Below are 20,716 nucleotides of genomic sequence, written 5' to 3' on the forward strand. Positions count from 1 at the left end.
TAACAGAGGAACATGATTTGTATGACCATCGTCTCTAACTGGACATCTGTACATTGAAGAGTCTTAAAATTAGTCTGTACATTTTGTTACTAAATCAAAATTTAGATGGTTCTTATGTTGTATGTCTTAACCTTGAATTGGATGATAGAAACAAATAAATAAAACAAAAGACGCTGCTCTGTCCTGAACATTTCTTTCAAATCATCATCATGGTAGTATGGTACTATGGTATCAATAATACGGTACTCTAGCTGGTTAGTAACTCATGTCATTACATGTAATATCCCTCCACATCAGTCCCTCGTCAGCACGCTTTATATAGGAAACCCTTACAGTAACCATACACAGGATCTTAGAAATTTGTCTTTGTCTAATTACCTAAATTTGTCTACGCGCCCATTGTTCACGTGTACTGACTTTGTTCCATGCGTTGTGATTTGATTACATACAATGTATATGGTCGGTGATTTCATGTACATGGTATATGTCCTTGTTGTCTTCTATCAGTTAACTTGTCGTTGTTCTCCTTGCCTTCACCGTCTGTCTCCGTAACCTTTGTCATATTTGTCTTTGTCTCCGTAACCTTTGTCATCTTTGTCGTTGTCTCCGTAACCTGGTCATGTTTGTCTTTGTCTCCGTAACCTTTGTTATCTTTGTCTCCGTAACCTTGTCATCTTTGTCTCCGTAACCTTTATCATCGTTCTTTGTCTCCGTAACCTTTGTCATCTATGTCTTTGTCTCTGTAACCTGGTCGTCTTTGTCTTTGTCTCCGTAACCTTTGTCATATTTGTCTCCGTAACCTTTGTCATCTTTGTCTCCGTAACCTTTGACATATTTGTCTCCGTAACCTTTGGCATATTTGTCTCCGTAACCTTTGTCATCTTTGTCTCCGTAACCTTTGTCATCTATGTCTCCGTAACCTTTGTCATCTATGTCTTTGTCTCCGTAACCTTTGTAATCTTTGTCTCCGTAACCTTTGTCATCTTTGTCTCCGTAACCTTTGTCATCTTTGTCTCCGTAACCTTTATCATCGTTGTTTGTCTCCGTAACCGTTGTCATCTATGTCTCCGTAACCTTTGTCATCTATGTCTTTGTCTCTGTAACCTGGTCGTCTTTGTCTTTGTCTCCGTAACCTTTGTCATCTTTGTCTCCGTAACCTTTGTCATCTTTGTCTCCGTAACCTTTGACATATTTGTCTCCGTAACCTTTGTCATCTATGTCTCCGTAACCTTTGTCATCTATGTCTTTGTCTCCGTAACCTTTGTAATCTTTGTCTCCGTAACCATTGTCATCTTTGTCTCCTTAACATTTGTCATCTTTGTCTTTGTCTCCGTCTTTGTTATCTCTGAAACCTTTTTCATCGTAAATTTGGTCATCTATGTCTTTGTCCGTAACCTTTGTCATTTTTGTCTTCCGTACCTTTGTCATCTTTGTCTTTGTCTAATTTTGTCATCTTTGTTTTTGTCTCCGTAATCATTGTCATCATTGTCTCCGTAACCTTGTCATCTTTGTTTATAATCTCCGTACCTTTGTCATCTGTGTTTATGTCTTAATTCATCTTTGTCTTCGAAACCTTTGTTATCTTGTCTCCGTCGTAACCTTGTCACCTTTGTTCGTATATCATCATCATTGTTCTCGTAACCTTTGTTATCTTTGTCTCCGTCTCATTGTCAACTTTGTCTCCGTAACCTTTGTTAGCTTTGTCTTTGTCCTTATATGTATCCGCTATACTTAGATATGGCGTTGCATACTAAAACTTTCGTTGTGTCTTAGCCACGGATTGAACCACTTCTAAGAATGTTTTTTCCCGTGGTCATTTGCTCTATATGACGCACTGCATTGCGTGCTGTGCATGGCGAATACTTTTACTCAATTTTATCCTGCTAAATTGGTTCTATACAACATTGACGGATATCTTACATTAAAGAGAAATAATTTATCTTTCCATTGAGTGCTTGATGAACAAAATTGGCCAAGTATTGACGAAGTTATGGCTTGATGAATCAGGGAAATTTACGTCAAATTATGCTAGGTAGACATTTCCCTGTCCGGTCGAAATGTCGTCTCGGCTCTAATGGGTACCTCAAAAACCAAGCCAAAATCACAAAATCTACGCTTGTGGTGGTAAACAGTACCCATAACTGTGTTCATCCACAATCTCCTTTGGAGGTGTCATGAACCCGTACTTTGTAGAAACTCCATTTAAACATCGTGTAGCTCACTTACTTTAACCGTCACCGCCATGTTCATTTTTTCTCTCGGAACGCTCCTCGACTTTACATATCTTGACTACATTATGCAAATTATGTAGTGTTGTGCTTGTGGGTAAACTCGAGAAGCGTTCCGAAAAACAAATGAACATGGCGGTGACGGTTAATGTAACAGAGCTACACGATGTTTAAATGGAGTTTTTACAAAGTACGGGTCATGACACCTCCAAAGGAGATTGTGGATGAACACAGTTATGGGTACTGTTTACCATCACAAGCGTAGATTTTGTGATTTTGGTTTGGTTTTTGAGGTACCCATTAGAGCCGAGACGACATTTCGACCGGACAGGGAAATGTCTACCTAGCAATTTTTTCGTAAATTTACCGATTCATCAAGCCATAACTTCGTCAATACTTGGCCAATTTTATTCATCAAGCACTCAATGGAAATAGAAATTATTTCTCTTTAAGGTAAGATATCCGTCAATGTTGTATAGAACCCATTTATTAAAATAATCACGGTTTTAAAAAAATAGGTCAGTTTTTCTAGACCGCCGAGTTCATACCCTTGATACTATAATATATATATATGTATACTGTTAGTTTCAAAAAAATCGTGCCAGGTCCCTGTGATTTATACGCACTTACAACTTCCGCGGGAACACAACACAATGTGTAAACAACAACATAGCATGTCCGAGTGGCGAATCAATTGTGCTACCAACTTCGGTAGCCAAGGACTGAATACCCTTGACTAGCGAAGTCGGTGCAAGTAACGTACATTGTATGATTACGAAATAGCTCATACAATGCATCTACATGTCATCATCCTCGGTCTCCAGGGGTTACGATCTCAAACGCGTACATGTATGTGATCAAGGAGGTCGAGGGTGGCAGGTCACAGGAACATAACGCATTATAAACTGTGCGTGTGGCACTTCCTTCCAACTTCAGCCACTCCGTTCCAACGTTTTCAGAAAAATGCGCAGCGTATTAAAGAATTGAACGTCTTTCACTTGTCATTTATAGCAAATATGAATGCCAACTGGACAGAGGCAAGTTCCATGAAGCGCACAATTTGTCTATATCAAGCTCGTTCTGAGATCTAACAAAAACAACGTAAATGACCATATTGAGCACAACACATTGGTAGGTTTTATATGAATGATTTTATCAAATATTTTACCTGAATGACGTCACATGAAATTCTTGCTGATCATCTGATATAATGAAATGGAAATCACAACAACAATAAATAAACTCATCGATATTGTCATGACAACAAAACGTTTGTAATTGTCGTCTGCTAACAAATCGTCCGCCATCCTCTTGGCTCGATTAAGTCGACCCCTACTCCGACGGTTGCTAGGTTTCGCAAATAAGTTTTCCCTGGATTGTTCCTGCAGATTATTTTCACATACAAAAGAAAAACGTTTTCTCTGAACAAACACAGGAGGGGTGGTTTGTCCTGGACCACGTGTTGAGTGTACGTCGCCATTGCGGAATGATGACTTCCGGTCTAGGCTGACGGACACTGGTACTGGCGACACTTTTTCTGGTGTCTGCAAACCGTCCCGTTCGGGGCGTTTCTTGGTCGCGTTTACATTGAGCGGTGCGCCGTCATGTCCTTTGAAAAGACCAGATGATCTTCTTCGCTGTAAAATAGGGTTATGCATCCTTGGTCTGTCTAAACCCTTATTGCACAGCTTGTTTATAATGTTAAAACTATTGGATGCCCTATTCCATATCGGTTCATTGCTCTTATGACAAACATGTTTAATTTGGGATCCTGATCAACATAATAAGGTGCTGATACGTGAACATCCTCTCATTCGAAGTTTTGAAGCAGACGTTTGAATTCAACTTTCCTTTACTGCCTGACTATGAGCTATATATGTACATTGCGGTAGTCTTGGCATCATGTTTTTGAATGTTTAACGTAGAATTCTTATTGAAATGAATCACGGCATTCTCCTTCCATACAGTGGCCCTGGACATCAGACCTGCGATAGAAATATGTTAAATGTTAAAAGTCGAACCCAATTTAACGTTATATTTATCCTATTATACAGACGATCGCTTTTTAATTCGTTGAGAGATGGCCCTAATGTGGCTTTTAATACCTGTATGCTATATGTACGGCGTGTTGTGGTTTGTGGTGTACTTGCTGTATACAAGTTGGATGACAAAACTCTGATACTCAGTAATCTATACATAATGCAGTTTAGTATTCAATACAATATTTAAATCTTGGCTTTCTTTCTTTATGCCAATGTCCAATTTGGCTAATATAACATTTGACATTGTTGTTTTTCAATTTCTCATTTTCGTTAGTTGTGCGCCAATTGTGCATGCATGTAATTATGTAGTTACCAATTATGAACGTCCGTATCGATTAAGTACGATGTTGTATTAACGCACTATATAGGCCTTTCTTGAGAAATCTTTAAAATATGGTCGGGGATTATAACACCAAATACACACATTTCCGTGTTATATATATATTGTGCATACTGGCTAATCTGAATATCGAAATAGACTCGTTTGGTCTTTGAATGGAAACCAACCGAACCAATGCGAAGCATCGTCATCTAGTTCCATAGCGGATCGAAGATATACTTTTATCGGCCAAGTTAGATATTGAGTCTTGACGTATGTATCGAACCTCCACTGAACCAAGTAACTAACTAAACTGTACGCCATTAGCATTGGTGGAATGGCATTAATCAAACTAGGGGAGATAATCAGAACGAGAAGCCGCGTCGGTAGTCGATACGACCATCAATGTGCAGTCAGACCCGTCAACAGACATGTAATTACAAAATAAATATTCATTACACTGTCTAGTAATCGGATTGCTGAGAAGCTGTGGCCAAACCTGGAGAAGCCTGAAGCTCAGCTCTAATATCCATGATGTAAATCACACTGGTGAGCCACAGGGACATGGCACCGTATTTCCAACCAAAGAGACTAGTAATACATGGTAAACATATATATAAATACCATACGGTTGAAAATTCGTCTCAGGTCCCTGTGGATGTTACGATAGTAGTGTTTCAAAAGTTATAGTTTAATGGCAGCGACAGTTGTGTTGATAATTAAACGATTTAAAAATAAAATCGAAGAAACAAATGAGATATTTTTAACTTTACGACGTATTTCAGATTGTCAATGCGGATTTTATTGGTTTTGGGACATATTCTCGAATATCATAAGACTATCATTAATGATCATATGATAATATATGTGAAGCCTTATAAGTTTCACCAGATCTGACTTAACCTGCTTTTGGCCTAGTATTTCAAATAACAGGCTCGTTTTGCGTCATACATAATTATCATATTGTATTACGTAGTCCGAGTTATTCTTCCGTTCATCGGCTTAAGGCCTATAGTTAGAATGATATATTACGATACTCCAATAATACCCCAGGCTATTATGATAGGACACTTTTAAAACATTACGTCGTGTCTACAAGGTTTTCAATCAGAACTTTCTCAACGTCATAAACTAATATTATCGGATTATCAATACAATAACCAACAACAAAGTTCGTAATAACTGGTAATGACATTGCTGAACTCAACAAAAAAGTAATCTCTAAACAGTTCCATTTAACGGCGTGGAAAGTGGAACCGCGGAAATCCGGACGTCGATAGACCGGAAAACACACAATCCGAACCAAGAATTCAGGAAACGGAATTCATTATCTACTGTTCGCAGAGTCCTGGATTCGAACCCCGGTCTGATCGTGTATTCCCCTGTCTCTCCTATAATACAGTTCTATGCGGTAGCTATATGATTCAATGGTAGTTATCTAGTGTTGCATCATATTACATGTAATGAAATAAAATAGTCCCATACTTGCCAACCCTCCCTATTTTGTAGGGAGACTCTCGATTTTGAGCCCTTGTTTTAGGCCATTTTAGTAGGTCAAAATTCTTTAATATTCTAAATGTCAAAAATATGACTAAGTCCGCCGCATCTTGGTTTAACGAATTAGAACCCACCACGTGGAGCAATTGCCAGATATTGGCCGTTGTTCGGCGAGTTTTTCTTTGGATACTCCAGCTTTTCTAAGCCTGACACGTTCTTGGTCCTATTGCTAATAATAGGTCGTAAACGAAAACATCATATGGCACGTGGTTTTGTGTTCATTACGAATATCGCGTTAATTGGTTAATGCATATGTATTACATTTTCCGATTATTAGACACAGCAGGAAGTCGTATAACTTAAATTAAATATTTGGATAAATCTTATGATATTTGTGGTGGGTTTAAAGTCCCGGGACTATTTAACTTACCATCGCTATTCCTCCAATCAACCATTAAATCCTATTACCAGTTCAATATCGGACGATCTTACACGGAGGTGTTGTTTACGGTGTATACAAAGACAGACCCGAACTGGGGCCACATATATACCCTAACTTTATTAACTCTGGTATAAAACTTTTCAATGCTCCATCCTGTTTGGTCGAAGGTTTTAGGCAACATATCGAGACTATTTTCAATTTAAATAGAAATTAAATATTTTTGATAACGCGTATAACATAAGATAGTAAATACATATAGCGTTAACAATTACCTGGGCTTACATGACGTCATCTGTATCTGGTACCTGTATCCGTATCCTGGTCTGTGTAGCTGAGGAAAAATAAAAACATTTCCATAAAACGGCAATATAGAGTCGCTAATAGAAACACAGGGACGTGGTAATTAGTCATGGCCTCCACATAATATAAGACGTTTTAGGCGTTTAGATTAAGATCCGGTAAAAATGCATACCTCTCCGTTGTACAGGTATATACATGTACCACATTATATAGCACTTAAAGGGGAAATTTTGATAAAGACTTAAGTCCTTATCCCTAAAATGTATGAAAATATGTTATGTATGTAATGGCTAATTCTCAGGTCCCTGTGGTATACATTATGCATGTATAGTATTACATCACACGGGTTTACTATAGCGTGTGTTTTGTTCTCAGAGACTGATACGATCTAAGTACGAACCGTTGTTAAATGTATATACATTAGTTATATCTATATATACATGTACATTCATGTATGTTCTGTGTAGCATTATGTCGCAAAATATCGAAAAGTATTATACACCTTGTCGTGTTTCTGTTGGCGAACAAGGCGCATATTGGTGAACTGCAGGTGCTTTATGAGACACATTGCTATCGTCGATGATGTCTTGAGACACATTGCTATCGTCGATGATGTCTTGAGACACATTGCTATCGTCGATGATGTCTTGAAACACATTGTTATTGTTGCGTCGCGAGAAACGCTGTCAATCATTTTCTTTTTCTTTATTTTTTCGTGACACGTGTAAATGTGAGAAAGTGTAATTTGCTAAATCATATAGGCCTACTAGTATATATATGTTCGTGAATACCAAGCCAAATGCGATTTAAGGCAAAACGGGATATATGATCCATAGATCAGAGCATTATTGTCTATTGTAGTACACGTACAAGTCTACCCTGATAGGATCCTATACCTTTACATGCAGTTAATCTTGTATATCAATATTCTATGTAAATAAACAATGATATACTTACCTCACCTCGTCCCTCCACAGTGAATGTCTAAAACTTCACAAATCGCGAATCTCTACATAGTACTTAATTAAGGTTAGAACCAAAACTAAGCTGGAACCGACCAGAGTTTTGGCATGGAGATTAAATTACTTGTTCCTTCAATAATTAAACACACGGAGTAGATGGTGGGTGATAGGGTGCCGAGCTAGCTGCGCTGACGGTAGTGTTCCGAGAGATCTATAACGTTACGTTAATGGATATAGCAAGTCCCTTAAGAGACATGACCGTATTATCGAGTAATCCGGACATCTGGTCGAATTAACGAGCACGGACGCACTCGCACCTTTACTGTAATGTTACATGCAATCACATGGCAGGAATCTGCGGGATTACTTACAGCGTTAGTTATTTATATATATAATGTTAATTAATATCGTAATGTGTCAATTCTGCAATTAGTATTATACATATACACACGTGATCATTGGTTCAATATATTCGTGCCGATGGTCCATGTTGATATTTCTGTCCGAGTTATTTATAGAAATTTCATGGACGCTGTAGTCAGCAATTAACACACCTGGTATAGGTTACACTGTAACACCAATTCAGGTAAGCTTAGGTCTAATTTAATAAAATTCGAAATATTCGATTACGATTGCGATACTTTTAAAACCATCTCCATGTAAATATACACAATGACTTTTTGTTTTGGTCTATTTCTAGTGGAAGGGAATGAGAAAACTTTAAAAGGCAGTGATATTACAAATAACATATTATCAATATGCCATCGGTGATTTTTTTTTTAATTTTCTTGTTAAATGACGTGGAATAACATTTTAGTAATATTCAGGGGATACAAATACCGACCAATAATGTTTACACGGCATAAAGCGTATACCCATGATGCTTTGTCATAATATTGAAGTGGCAGCATATCAATTCAACTCTTTCTCACGAAATCCATAATGAACAGCGTTTTAAAATCTATATAATAAAATGACTTGGGAAAACGTCATAAAAAATTGAGAGAACGACATGATAGACTATTCTTGGCCCTAACAAAGCGAATGCGTTTATTTAAATATTTCTGTATAGAAAACTTTCATAACAATGGATAATTATATCATCTCACTTCACCAACCTGTTTTGTTTCAACGACAAAGTTATATATTTAGATAAAAAAAAAAATGAAGCATTATCGACCTTTTGTCATATAAGTCTAGCGATAATGCTCGCTTCGCTTATAATAAACGGACTCGGAAAAGGGGAAGTAAATCTTATAGAAGAGAAAAAGCAATTTTGGACCACCGAGCTACACCGCTGACAAATGGTTGTTTTTCTTTATCAGAAACAGGAGCAGACGAATAAGTATTTTCGCCGCTGACAAATGTTTTTTTTTCTTTATCAGAAACATACGGTGGCTGATTTGTGCCATTTCGTCTTTTCGTCTTTTCGTCTTTTCGGGGCGAAAAGACGAGAATTAAGAAACCTTAATTTTCGTCTTTTCGTCTTTTCGCCCCGAAAAGACGAAATTTAACAACTTTAAATTTCGTCTTTTCGCCGCGAAAAGACGAAAAGACGAAAAGTCAAACACGAAAAGACGAAAGTGATACACGCTAATTAGCGACTTTGATTCTCGTCTTTTCGCCTTCAAAATTCTCGTCTTTTCGTCTTTTCGTCTTTTCGCCCCGAAAAGACGAAATTTAACTAACCTTAATTTTCGTCTTTTCGCCCCGAAAAGACGAAAATTAACAAACCTTAAATTTCGTCTTTTCGTCTTTTCGCCCCGAAAAGACGAAAATTAACAAACCTTAATTTTCGTCTTTTCGTCTTTTCGCCTTCCGGTCTGGTGTGGAAGTCATTTTGAAATCTTTTTATCTTAATATTGACTTAATTGTTCAATATAGAAGCATCAAAGTAGTTTATGATAACATTCGATTTATTAAATTGATTGTATTACAAGTATCTTCATCAATAACTAAGATTAGAAGTTTTAAAACAGAAGTCAGCATGTTTGTTTACAGCAGTTACGTAGATTTCTCACACGTGGCATATGCCACGTGCCACTAACAGATTCATTTCCGCAAATCCTTTAGCGTGATTAATACATTTTTAAAAATTCATTAATATCTTATTTTTTTGTGTTCTAATCGCCCTCTTTAGCAATTACGCTTATCAAAACATTGCCGTGTATATGTAAGGACCATAATGAACTTAAGATGCTAAACATAGCACTTACAGGAGTTGAAAGCGTTTGAACCACGGATAAACTTGTTAACAAAACAATTTATGAAAGACAACTCGTGAAGACTTTGAGTTTAAAAGAAGGACTTGTACCAAGAAATTGCTCAAATACAGTTAATTATAACAGTCAATCAGTAGGTACAATGTACTGTGTATTATTTGAAAAGACAATTTGACTACATACATGACATGGTCTTCATCATAATTGTACATTAGAAATTACATTATAATCTCCGTCGTATATGATAGATGACAAAGTATATCTGTAATTTGTATTTTTTCGGGGCGAAAAGGCGAAAAGACGAAAAGACGAAAAGACGAAAATTAAGGTTTGTTAATTTTCGTCTTTTCGCCCCGAAAAGACGAAAAGACGAAATTTAAGGTTTGTTAATTTTCGTCTTTTCGCCCCGAAAAGACGAAAATTAACAAACCTTAAATTTCGTCTTTTCGTCTTTTCGCCCCGAAAAGACGAAAATTAACAAACCTTAATTTTCGTCTTTTCGTCTTTTCGCCTTCCGGTCTGGTGTGGAAGTCATTTTGAAATCTTTTTATCTTAATATTGACTTAATTGTTCAATATAGAAGCATCAAAGTAGTTTATGATAACAATCGATTTATTAAATTGATTGTATTACAAGTATCTTCATCAATAACTAAGATTAGAAGTTTTAAAACAGAAGTCAGCATGTTTGTTTACAGCAGTTACGTAGATTTCTCACACGTGGCATATGCCACGTGCCACTAACAGATTCATTTCCGCATTGATACATTTTTTAAAAAATTCATTAATATCTTATTTTTTGTGTTCTAATCGCCCTCTTTAGCAATTACGCTTATCAAAACATTGCCGTGTATATGTAAGGACCATAATGAACTTAAGATGCTAAACATAGCACTTACAGGAGTTGCCTCCCCTACACAACTTGAAAAAAATGTTGTCGGCGGGTATTATTTGAAAGCGTTTGAACCACGGATAAACTTGTTAACAAAACAATTTATGAAAGACAACTCGTGAAGACTTTGAGTTTAAAGGAAGGACTTGTACCAAGAAATTGCTCAAATACAGTTAATTATAACAGTCAATCAGTAGGTACAATGTACTGTGTATTATTTGAAAAGACAATTTGACTACATACATGACATGGTCTTCATCATAATTGTACATTAGAAATTACATTATAATCTCCGTCGTATATGATAGATGACAAAGTATATCTGTAATTTGTATTTTTTCGGGGCGAAAAGGCGAAAAGACGAAAAGACGAAAAGACGAGATTTTTGAAGGCGAAAAGACGAAAATTAAAGGCGCTAATTAGCGTGCTTCACTTTCGTCTTTTCGTGTTTGACTTTTCGTCTTTTTGTCTTTTCGCCGCGAAAAGACGAAATTTAAATTTGTTAATTTTCGTCTTTTCGGCGCGAAAAGACGAAAAGACGAGAATTAAGATATTTAATTTTCGTCTTTTCGGGGCGAAAAGACGAAAAGACGAAATGGCATAAATCAGCCACCGTAGAAACAGGAGCAGACGAATAAGTATTTTTCTTCGGTTACAAGATTTACGTACTTTAGATCATTACCACAATTGGGCAGTTTGAGTTTCTAAGTTTACTGCACTTTTTGTGTAATTAGATACACACACACACACACACCCTCACACACACACATATACAATATTAAACACCAATTATTGTTCAGATGATGAGTATCATTTATGCTCTGTGGGCGGTGGAGGTTCGCCGAGTTCACGTACATAATGCAATTTGCAATATGTGTTTCAAAAATAAAATATAAAGTTGCCCAAAACAAAAACAATAATATCCTATTTATATACAATGTATCTGTCCATATATACAACTGACTATAAACACCAGTCAAACCAACTATAAAATCTATGTTAGAATGTCATTTAAACATGCCATAAAATATCAAGGTCATCCATTTCATTTCCTTCTTTTCGAATTTCTTAACAATTGTATTTAGTAATTGTTGAAAAATTTCAGTCAAACAGACTCTTTATAATTGAACGAAGGTTAAGGTGATTTATATTCTGTGATCTTTTATCCCAGCATGCCATAGGCCCGAAAGTGGGTGTTTGAGAAGCAGTCGTCCAAATATTAACGTTTAAGTCTTCTTCATTCTTTACATAAGCTATTATTTCACATAACACTAATTCATAAATAAATTCCACCATTTATTTCCATAAGCTGAGCTGATAAAATCACGCACCTTGACAAAAACAAACTTTCATAACTTAGCTTTATACATTTAAATTGATAATGTTACTACATTTATAAAATAAAAGGCAACATCTACACATATGATACACAGAAAATAAAACGAAAGCATTGCAAACCAATTGACTGAGCATTTATTGCTCCTGAAGCACCGAACACCCCAGCGAAAAAAGATGCATTCTACAATTGGACGCTGACGTCAAAGTTTTTTTAGAATGTTTCCAGTTCCTTGACATTCCAATACATCCACATGTATAGTAAGTATTTAAACATGTTGTAAGTATGCGAATTATGTTATTCTTTCATCAAAGACCACAAGGTCTATAGCAGTAATATACTAAATTCCGGAAGACAAAGTCTATAAACCTAAATATAGAAAACATCTCCACATGAACCACTATTAATTGATGACATTCAAATAACAAATGATTTTAATACTCGTGATGTGATCAATGTGATTTTTACAAAAAGCACGAAAAGACGTAATCCATGCCATGCTGCAAACCAGAAGGTATCCGTGGGTAGATAACCGGAAGTTATAACAGATCCACATGATTACACAGTTGGGCGAAGACCTCGAAACTTGTCGACGACATTGTACAGAGAATAGAAGATTGCCGACACAATTACGATGACGACGATAATGACGAGGATTATCAGTCGTCTTAAATGGTCCCCTCTAATGGTCTTGTCAAATCGTGAAGGAAGTGCCGCCCATTCTGGGGGTCCACACTTGGATAGTCGCCTGTGGATACGCACCAGTGGACTAAACCGGTACTTTGGCACGACCGGAAGTGAGCACCTCCTAAACGCCCCCATGTTTGGATCATATGAATTAACACGTGCAGACGAGAACATATCCGGTGCAACCGACGTGCGTCTTGAAAGTAGTTCCTTTGCTGGTGGAATATTTGTCTGGCCAATGAATGCGCTAGACCGGCGTCTCTGCAGGATGTGGGTTCGAGTGACGCTCATGGCGACAAAATCGACGCTACATCCTTCCTTAACACTAACGGACAGTAGTGTCCAGTCCAAGCTCGGCGATACATCTGTGGTCACTCCTCCACGTGCAGATGGGTTATTGTATTTTTGGTCCAATAAATCGGTCTCCCAATAGCAATATCTTTTTGTTATTAACTAGGAAATTAAACGACCACTGATCGATCGCCTACTGGACGGCTTCAATAACTGAATGTCTTTGTCTTGGAAAATTGCACTGTCTTTCATCGTTATCAATCTCCATCCAATTCCGAAATGGGAAGTGGGTGCTACCGTCGACCTCCGTATTAGAAAGAAACCAAAGACGCGACAGGAGATGGAAGATTTGTAAACAAACGTAGTCGAAAAAATAGCATACCAGTCGCGACGGTATGTGATATTACAGTATGAGTGTGTGATGATTTATGTGTCCACTTCGAATTCTCCGGCCACTGGACATAACGATAGTGATCTAAGCGGGTCAGCTAACACCTGCTGGATGACCGTTACCTGTCCTTTTACATTAATGACTATTATTGGGATTCCGTCACGTACACTATACACGTTAGTGTCAAAAACTACTCACCTATAGATGATCTGTGCGTATTGTTTTATTAGATAACTAATATATATATACAAATGTATGGGCAGTAAAAATGGCACGCGGCGTGTACGGGACCTCCTGTGTCACTTTTGTGTAAATATCACATGTTGTTATTGGTTACATAATATGTTAACAAGTCAGTACTAATTAACACTGTGTTCCGACTCTCAAAATGACACGCAGTGAAAACCTCAAATAAGGCAAATACTATCCTGAATACTGTAGAATTCATTTTAGGGGTAATATAATATTAGCGTTAATATGATTGTAAGTGTGTTTTCCTTCTTCATATACATTGTAGAGCCATAAACACGATATGATTTTTCAAAATGAGTGTCTCGTATGGGTGAATATCGTCGTATACCGTATGTAACATTGAGCTTTCCATGTAAATTTCATTGAAATCTCAAAGTAAATAAGCCAGTTTCAATAAACATGTCTTTACTTTTTCTCCATTTAATTTCTCTGTGCTTTCAACATTTTGAGGATTAAAGAATGATGATGATAATTATGTTGTAACATCGATCATTTTACGCATTACACGTATCACAGTTAAACAGAGCCTTTCAGGGTGTTTGCCAGGCCTTTGTAGGGTCTGGTAATAAAGGGACCCATTCCCAATTGAAAAATAGCACCGTATTTTCCCAAATTTAGTCAGCATTTACCCAATTGTTGTAAATTAAGTTAAAACCCCCAAATGATGTGAAAAGCTACAACAGTAATATTAATATATTGTAAAAGTTGATGCAAAGATCATATATTTTTCCAGAACTTTTCAAAGTTGAAAAAAAATGATAAAGTTATACTTTTCCTATTTTTGTTGAACACCGTTGATATTTTCCCAATTTTTGCTTGGGGTCCTTTTCCCAAGATAGCTGACAAAACCCTGCCTTTTGAAATCTCCATAAACTGAAAATCAACAAAAGACTAGTCACACCACGCTTACCGATCGTGAACTAAACGTAAATACATCAGCCTCAACAAACAATACAAAAATGATAAACGAATCAATAAAATAATTAACTTTGTAAATTAAGTAAATTATAAAATACAAAAACAAATTGGATGTGATCCGGCCTAAAGATCATGAAATATATGTCTAAAACAATCTTCAATACAGACATAACCAATCAAAAATGACGTTACGTCATATTTGATAGTGTAATCCTGAAGCCAGATCTCACAAACAAAATTTAGAAGCGAACTGAGCAAAGTTTACAGTCAACTTAGAGTTATCCTTCTTGTTCCACAAAATACCCAGTTTCTATATAAGAACATTTTTGTGTGTAGCTGACTTCTATCTGGGAGAAAACTCGTTTATCAACAAATTATTGCCTTCACTAAAGATGTTTCAATTATTCATTTGGTTGTAATCAAAGCAAGAATCAAAGAGTAGTAGACTCTTACAGCTATACCGCTTATTATTTAGCAAAACTTGTAACGGTAAATAGTTTGGATCCCTTTAATATCCCACACAGCTTCAGTTTGCAAAACGTTTCTGATTGGCCGACAAATCAGGGAACAGTATCGACGTGAGTGCAACACTTTGATTGACTAATACATTTAATGTAGTTTGGGAAGAAGGCGGGGCCACTGTTTGTCGCATTTTTTTTTAGTTTAATAGTTTGTATCATGACTTTATAAGTGAAACCCCCAAATGATATTTTTTTCCCACATAATTTGGGGGTTTTAACTCCACGTGATCATGCATTAGCCCATTAGAATAGTGGAAAATCACAGTATATCTAATATATATCAATTACAGAATGAACCTTTCTTGAGGTTCATATGGGTTATATCACCCGAGTAGAATAAATAATGACCGAGGGCGTAGTCCGAGGTCGTTATTAAAAATTCTACAAGGGAAATATAACACCATATGAACCGAAACAAAGGTTCTTATTTTTTTATATTAGTTACATAATTTCCGACAAAGTAGGAATGTACATTTCTTTGACAGTTTGCTCTGTAAACCATGCATATGGTTGTTTTTTTTTATGAAATTGGTTATTCCACAGGTGTTCATTTAATCTATATTCGAATTCCTCGACAGTTTTTGCATACACAACATGATACATGATATTAGATATGTCGTTTCTTTAACACATATTAATTATAAGAAAAGCATTGGTCAAAGAACCTTCAGGAATGAAGCGTTTGGGCAATGAAGGTAGCAATGGAACTCAGAGTTTCTAAAAATGGAAACACAGAGTCAAACTGCTATATATTGAACGTCACGTAACCATGTGTTAGCCAATGAAAATAGTGGAAAACCATAGCATCTAATATTGATACATATGACCGCAATTATTCAAAATGGTAATGGTACAAAGTATATGTCACAACCAAATTAAGTCAAAAGGACTAGGTATGATAAGGGTCTTTTGTGGCCCCCAAATCCGCTTTTTTTCCAAAGTCTGTTATTTTAATATGTTAATCTTGCATTTCAAATATTAACTACATACCTAACATGTTTGATAGTGCTATTGGGTAATATAGCAGTTCTAGTTGCCACGGTAACCATTTTTATTACATATGAATTATGCCAAATGTGAAAAATTCATCAAAATAGACCTTTTTTTGACAGTTTTTCATCTAGCTGCAATATTGTAGCTCAAAAGACAGAAAATGGTGTCGTCTTTAGAGCTACAATTGGTGCCTATTACTGCTAATAGAGTAAAGTAATGATTTCGCAAACCATTATTAAAACGTTTGCATGCATTTTATCTTATTTGTTTTACATCGCTTACCTACTAGACAATAAAACTGAACCATATAAAATATCAAATTCTGAGCTAGACACTATTTTTTTACTTATACATATCAAGGCCTTTCTGAAGAGAATTTATACCGGAAGTCTTCAAATTATGAATTTGACGTCTTGTGAGCTGTACGGTAGATATTTAGAATGGTAGTTATGTTTGTTTAGGATAACAACATTATGTAAATGCTTCTATATGCATAAATTAATGGGAACCTACAACAAAGTATAGAAAATTGTGCCCGAGTGATTTTCGGAGGCAGTGCTCCACTACGATACATAGGGACCAATTCGTACCCGGCCGAAATGTATAGTAGGCCGGGTACGTATATTCGTTCTATTTTTCATCTAGTTAACATAGAACGCATTCTAGAACAAACTTTATATTTCTCAAAATTATGTATTCTTCGTGTCCGGTAATTCCCTTAAAATATAAAGTTTATTCTAGGTTGTGGTCTATTTAGGCCATGGGCTAGGAGGGTCCCACATGCACACCCCCCCCCCCCCCTCAAACCTCCGAACCAATATTTTTCTGAACCCTTATGACCCACTGATCACAAATCAAAATGTTAACATTGCATAAGTTGGGATGAACTTCCTGTTATGACGTCATCAAGATGGCCGCCATCTCGAATTTCACTAAAAATTGAAAAATAGTCATAACATTAACATTTTTCAACCGAAGGAGACAAATGAGGTATCAAAATGACCACAATAGAACAACAAATAGATATCAGGACCAAAAAAAAAATCCAATATAGGTAGTGATTTCTACGCAGGAAATGAAAAATTCGGATTTGAAGCTCAAAAATGGTGATTTTTCAGCAAATTTTTTATACTTGGCTTGACGCAGCAGAAATGTTTCCCAACAACAAATTATTACTCGTAATCAGTTATTTAAACTCCTATCAATCAGTAAAAACAAAAACAACAACAAAAATATATAGAAATGCAAAAAAAAAAAAAAGAATTATTGTTATACCCTCAATTTTGTAGATTAGCAGCGTCTCAAAAATAACACAACACCTACTGATAGCGCAACAAATGTAACCTAAGCTAAGCCTGTGTTTCCGTTAATATCATTAACAGTTCCCAAAGCGTTTTGAAAATGAGCACATTCATTGTTTATTTCCAATGCATAGCATAAGCAAAATGCCAGATGGTTACTACAATGTAACTAATATGTCTTTCACTGGTTCTCAATGATAACCATTATCATTGTGCGTGCTTTTTCGCCTCACTGACCTATCCACTGAAGAGACTCGGCATATCTGGTAGCTGGTACATGCAGTCCGAATCAGAGTACTCGAGATATCAGTATCCAATTCGTCGAAAGCCAGATCGACGTCTTCGATGTCGATGAGCTCATGTGACGCTGCATTACCAGTGTTGTTCTAGACTTTTATGACCCATCCATGGCCAGAGTTCATATCAGGAACAACAAGTTCAGGGATGTGGGATCTCTTTCAGATTCTAACATATCGTACGTATATGCTGTTTCAGACTTCTCCGGCATAATGGAAATTACACCAGATGCACATTCTTCCAATGATGGAATTGGTTCTCCTTTTCGTATGAAGTACTATTCATCAATCTTGTGGACCCTCGTGCAACCATAAATGGCACAGGTGATATCATCGAGGTCATTAATGAGGGCATAAATGGTAAATGTTTTTCATTGGTCTGACTTTCCCCATTCCCCTGAAGGTGCTGGTTGTGTCACATCTGGTGTATGCGCAAAGAGAAGACTCTCCAGTAAAAAGTTCTCTAAAGTGCTTTTCAGACTTGGCAAAGAGTGAAACTCCACTGCAGACTTCATTTATGACCTCAAAGAATCCACCTGTGCCACCTATGGTCACTGAGGTCCACAAGAATGAGGAATTGTGCTTCATACGAATTAAGGAGAACCAACTCAACCCACCGCAGAATGTTGATCTGGTGTCTTTTCAATCATGCCGGGGAATTCTGGATCATCATATACGATATGTGAATCTAGGCGAAACTAGGTTGGAAACATGAAGAGCTCCCACATCCCTGAAGCCGATGTTTCTGATCTAAACTCTGACCATGGACAGTTGACAAGTAAGAACCACGATGGTAACCCGGTAATGTAATGTCACATCAGGTCACCGAGGTCGAAGAGGACACTCTGGCGAGAAAGCACGCATAACGAAAATGATTAGCATTAAGAACTAGTGAAAGAAATATGTAACCATCTTATATTTCCTTGCGTTATACACAGGAAATAAACAATGGATGTGCTCATTCTAAAAGACACAATATGTTTCGAAAAGTGTCATGGTATTTACGGAACTTTAATTTGATACCCTATAGCTATTAGTTAGCGTTTTGCTGTAATAATTCAGTTTGAGAGGCTACTAGTCTACAAAATTTCGAACATGAAAATGGATTATTTTGAAGTCCCACTTAGATATTCAGCCAACTTTAAATTCAAATTTGTTAAGATATAAATCGTCAATAGCCAATGTTATATTCAGGAAATTCCAAGACACCAGGAAAGTGCAGTGTTAGCGGTTTGGAAAAAATAACAATCATATGCCGCATCCGGTGATGTTTTGTAAACCAAATGATGGTATAACAATTCTTTTTTACATTTCTATATATTTTTGTCGTTGTTGTTTTAACCGATTGATAAGAAGTCAAATAACTGATTGTGAATAATAATTTGTTGTTGGGAAACAATTTTGCTGCGTCAAGCCAAATATGAAAAAATGCTGAAAAAATTACCATTTTTGAGCTTAAAATATTATTTTTTTCATTTCCTGCGTTCAAATCACTACATATATTGGATTATTTGGTCCTGATATGTATTTGATGTTCTATTGTAGTCATTTTGATACCTCATTTGTCTACTTCAGTTGAAAAATGTCAATGTTATGACTATTTTTCATTTTTCAGTGAAATTCGAAATGGTGGCCATCTTGATGACGTCATAACCGGAACTTCTACGATGTTAACATTGGTTTTGGTTGTTTTTGTTGCTTAAACTGATTGACAAGTGGTCGAAAACCTTATTAGAAATAATAGATTGCTGTTTGGAAACATTTTTGCTGCATCAAACAAAATATGAAAAATTTGCTGAAAAAATCACCATTTTTGAGCTTTAAATCCGAATTTTTCATTTCCTGCGTAGAAATCACTACATATATACATATATTGGATTTTTTTTTTGGGGGGGGGGGGGGGGGGTTGGGGGGGTGCATGTGGGACCCTCCTAGCCCATGGCCTAATTGCGTTTAAAAGAAAAACTATAAAAAAATATATGCCAAAATTGATCAAATTTTCACATTTGAATGATTTATGCAAAGTTACCATGGTTATATAGCAAAAAAACATACTTTCTGACAACAAAAATATCATTAAGTTTTTATCAGGGGGGGGGGAATTCAATATTTCAAACGAAGCATTTTAATTTCTAAATACTTAATTTGAAATTTGGTAGATTTAGGGGCCAAAAAGAGCCATTACCGTATCTAGTCCTTTACAATGTATAAGAAGCATGTTGTGGTTATATGCCTGTTCACAGTGACAGAAAGCATTACGTCTGATGTATAACGAATTTAATACTGCTTTAGCATCATTCTGTAATGAAAACTCACAATATTCCATCCAGAATTTTGCCATATACTTTTCCCGTGAAACCATTATATACTCAACTCTCTTTTGTATTGTCTTAGCGACCGACAACCAAGACCAAGTATGGTTACGTCTTCGCTTTTGACAGTGATTTTGCTGAATGCTTTACAAAGTAATAGTAAAGAAAATGTATTATGGCCTTTTAGTGAATTATAGTCAACAGTCTGAAATCTGATCAACTGGTCGAGCAATCTCCTCAATGAACCCGCCAGAACCTGTCATCGACCATCCTATGATACATTCGGACATGTCAGCAGGACGTTACCTTAGTAACAGGCGCTACTTAACCTCTCCGACCACGAGGAGGACGTATGTATAATTTAAGCAAGATGGGATGGGTCAGCCATCTTGTATTTAAGCGTTCATGATTATCTGACGGAGACTTTATCACGAAACTCGGGTGATGGACACTCCGGGTTCTGACGTACAAACTGGACTCGGTCATCATTAGAATGTCGTGACGGGCTGTAAACG

General features: G+C 36.5%; 1 protein-coding gene and 1 long non-coding RNA gene across 2 annotated transcripts; both read right to left on the reverse strand.

The window, feature by feature from the left end:
• Positions 1-726: 726 nt before the first annotated feature.
• Positions 727-1,059, reverse strand: LOC138332594 (uncharacterized). The gene has a single exon (XM_069280593.1). The coding sequence runs from the start codon at positions 1,057-1,059 to the stop codon at positions 727-729; it is 333 nt and encodes a 110-aa protein (XP_069136694.1).
• Positions 1,060-2,697: 1,638 nt separating this feature from the next.
• On the reverse strand, positions 2,698-8,148 carry LOC138333365 (uncharacterized). Its single transcript, XR_011209976.1, has 3 exons — positions 7,786-8,148; positions 6,801-6,859; positions 2,698-4,213 (listed from the first exon to the last, which is right to left on the reverse strand). It is a non-coding gene; the product is annotated as an uncharacterized lncRNA (long non-coding RNA).
• Between the last annotated feature and the right edge of the window lie 12,568 nt (positions 8,149-20,716).

Source organism: Argopecten irradians, chromosome 10 (genome assembly GCF_041381155.1).
Source record: "Argopecten irradians isolate NY chromosome 10, Ai_NY, whole genome shotgun sequence".
In the NCBI taxonomy this organism is placed as follows: domain Eukaryota; kingdom Metazoa; phylum Mollusca; class Bivalvia; order Pectinida; family Pectinidae; genus Argopecten; species Argopecten irradians.

Bases quoted from the DNA above. Each gene is read 5' to 3' on its own strand.
- LOC138332594 (XM_069280593.1), bottom strand. From the start codon at position 1,059: ATGACAACGGTTACGGAGACAAACAACGATGATAAAGGTTACGGAGAC.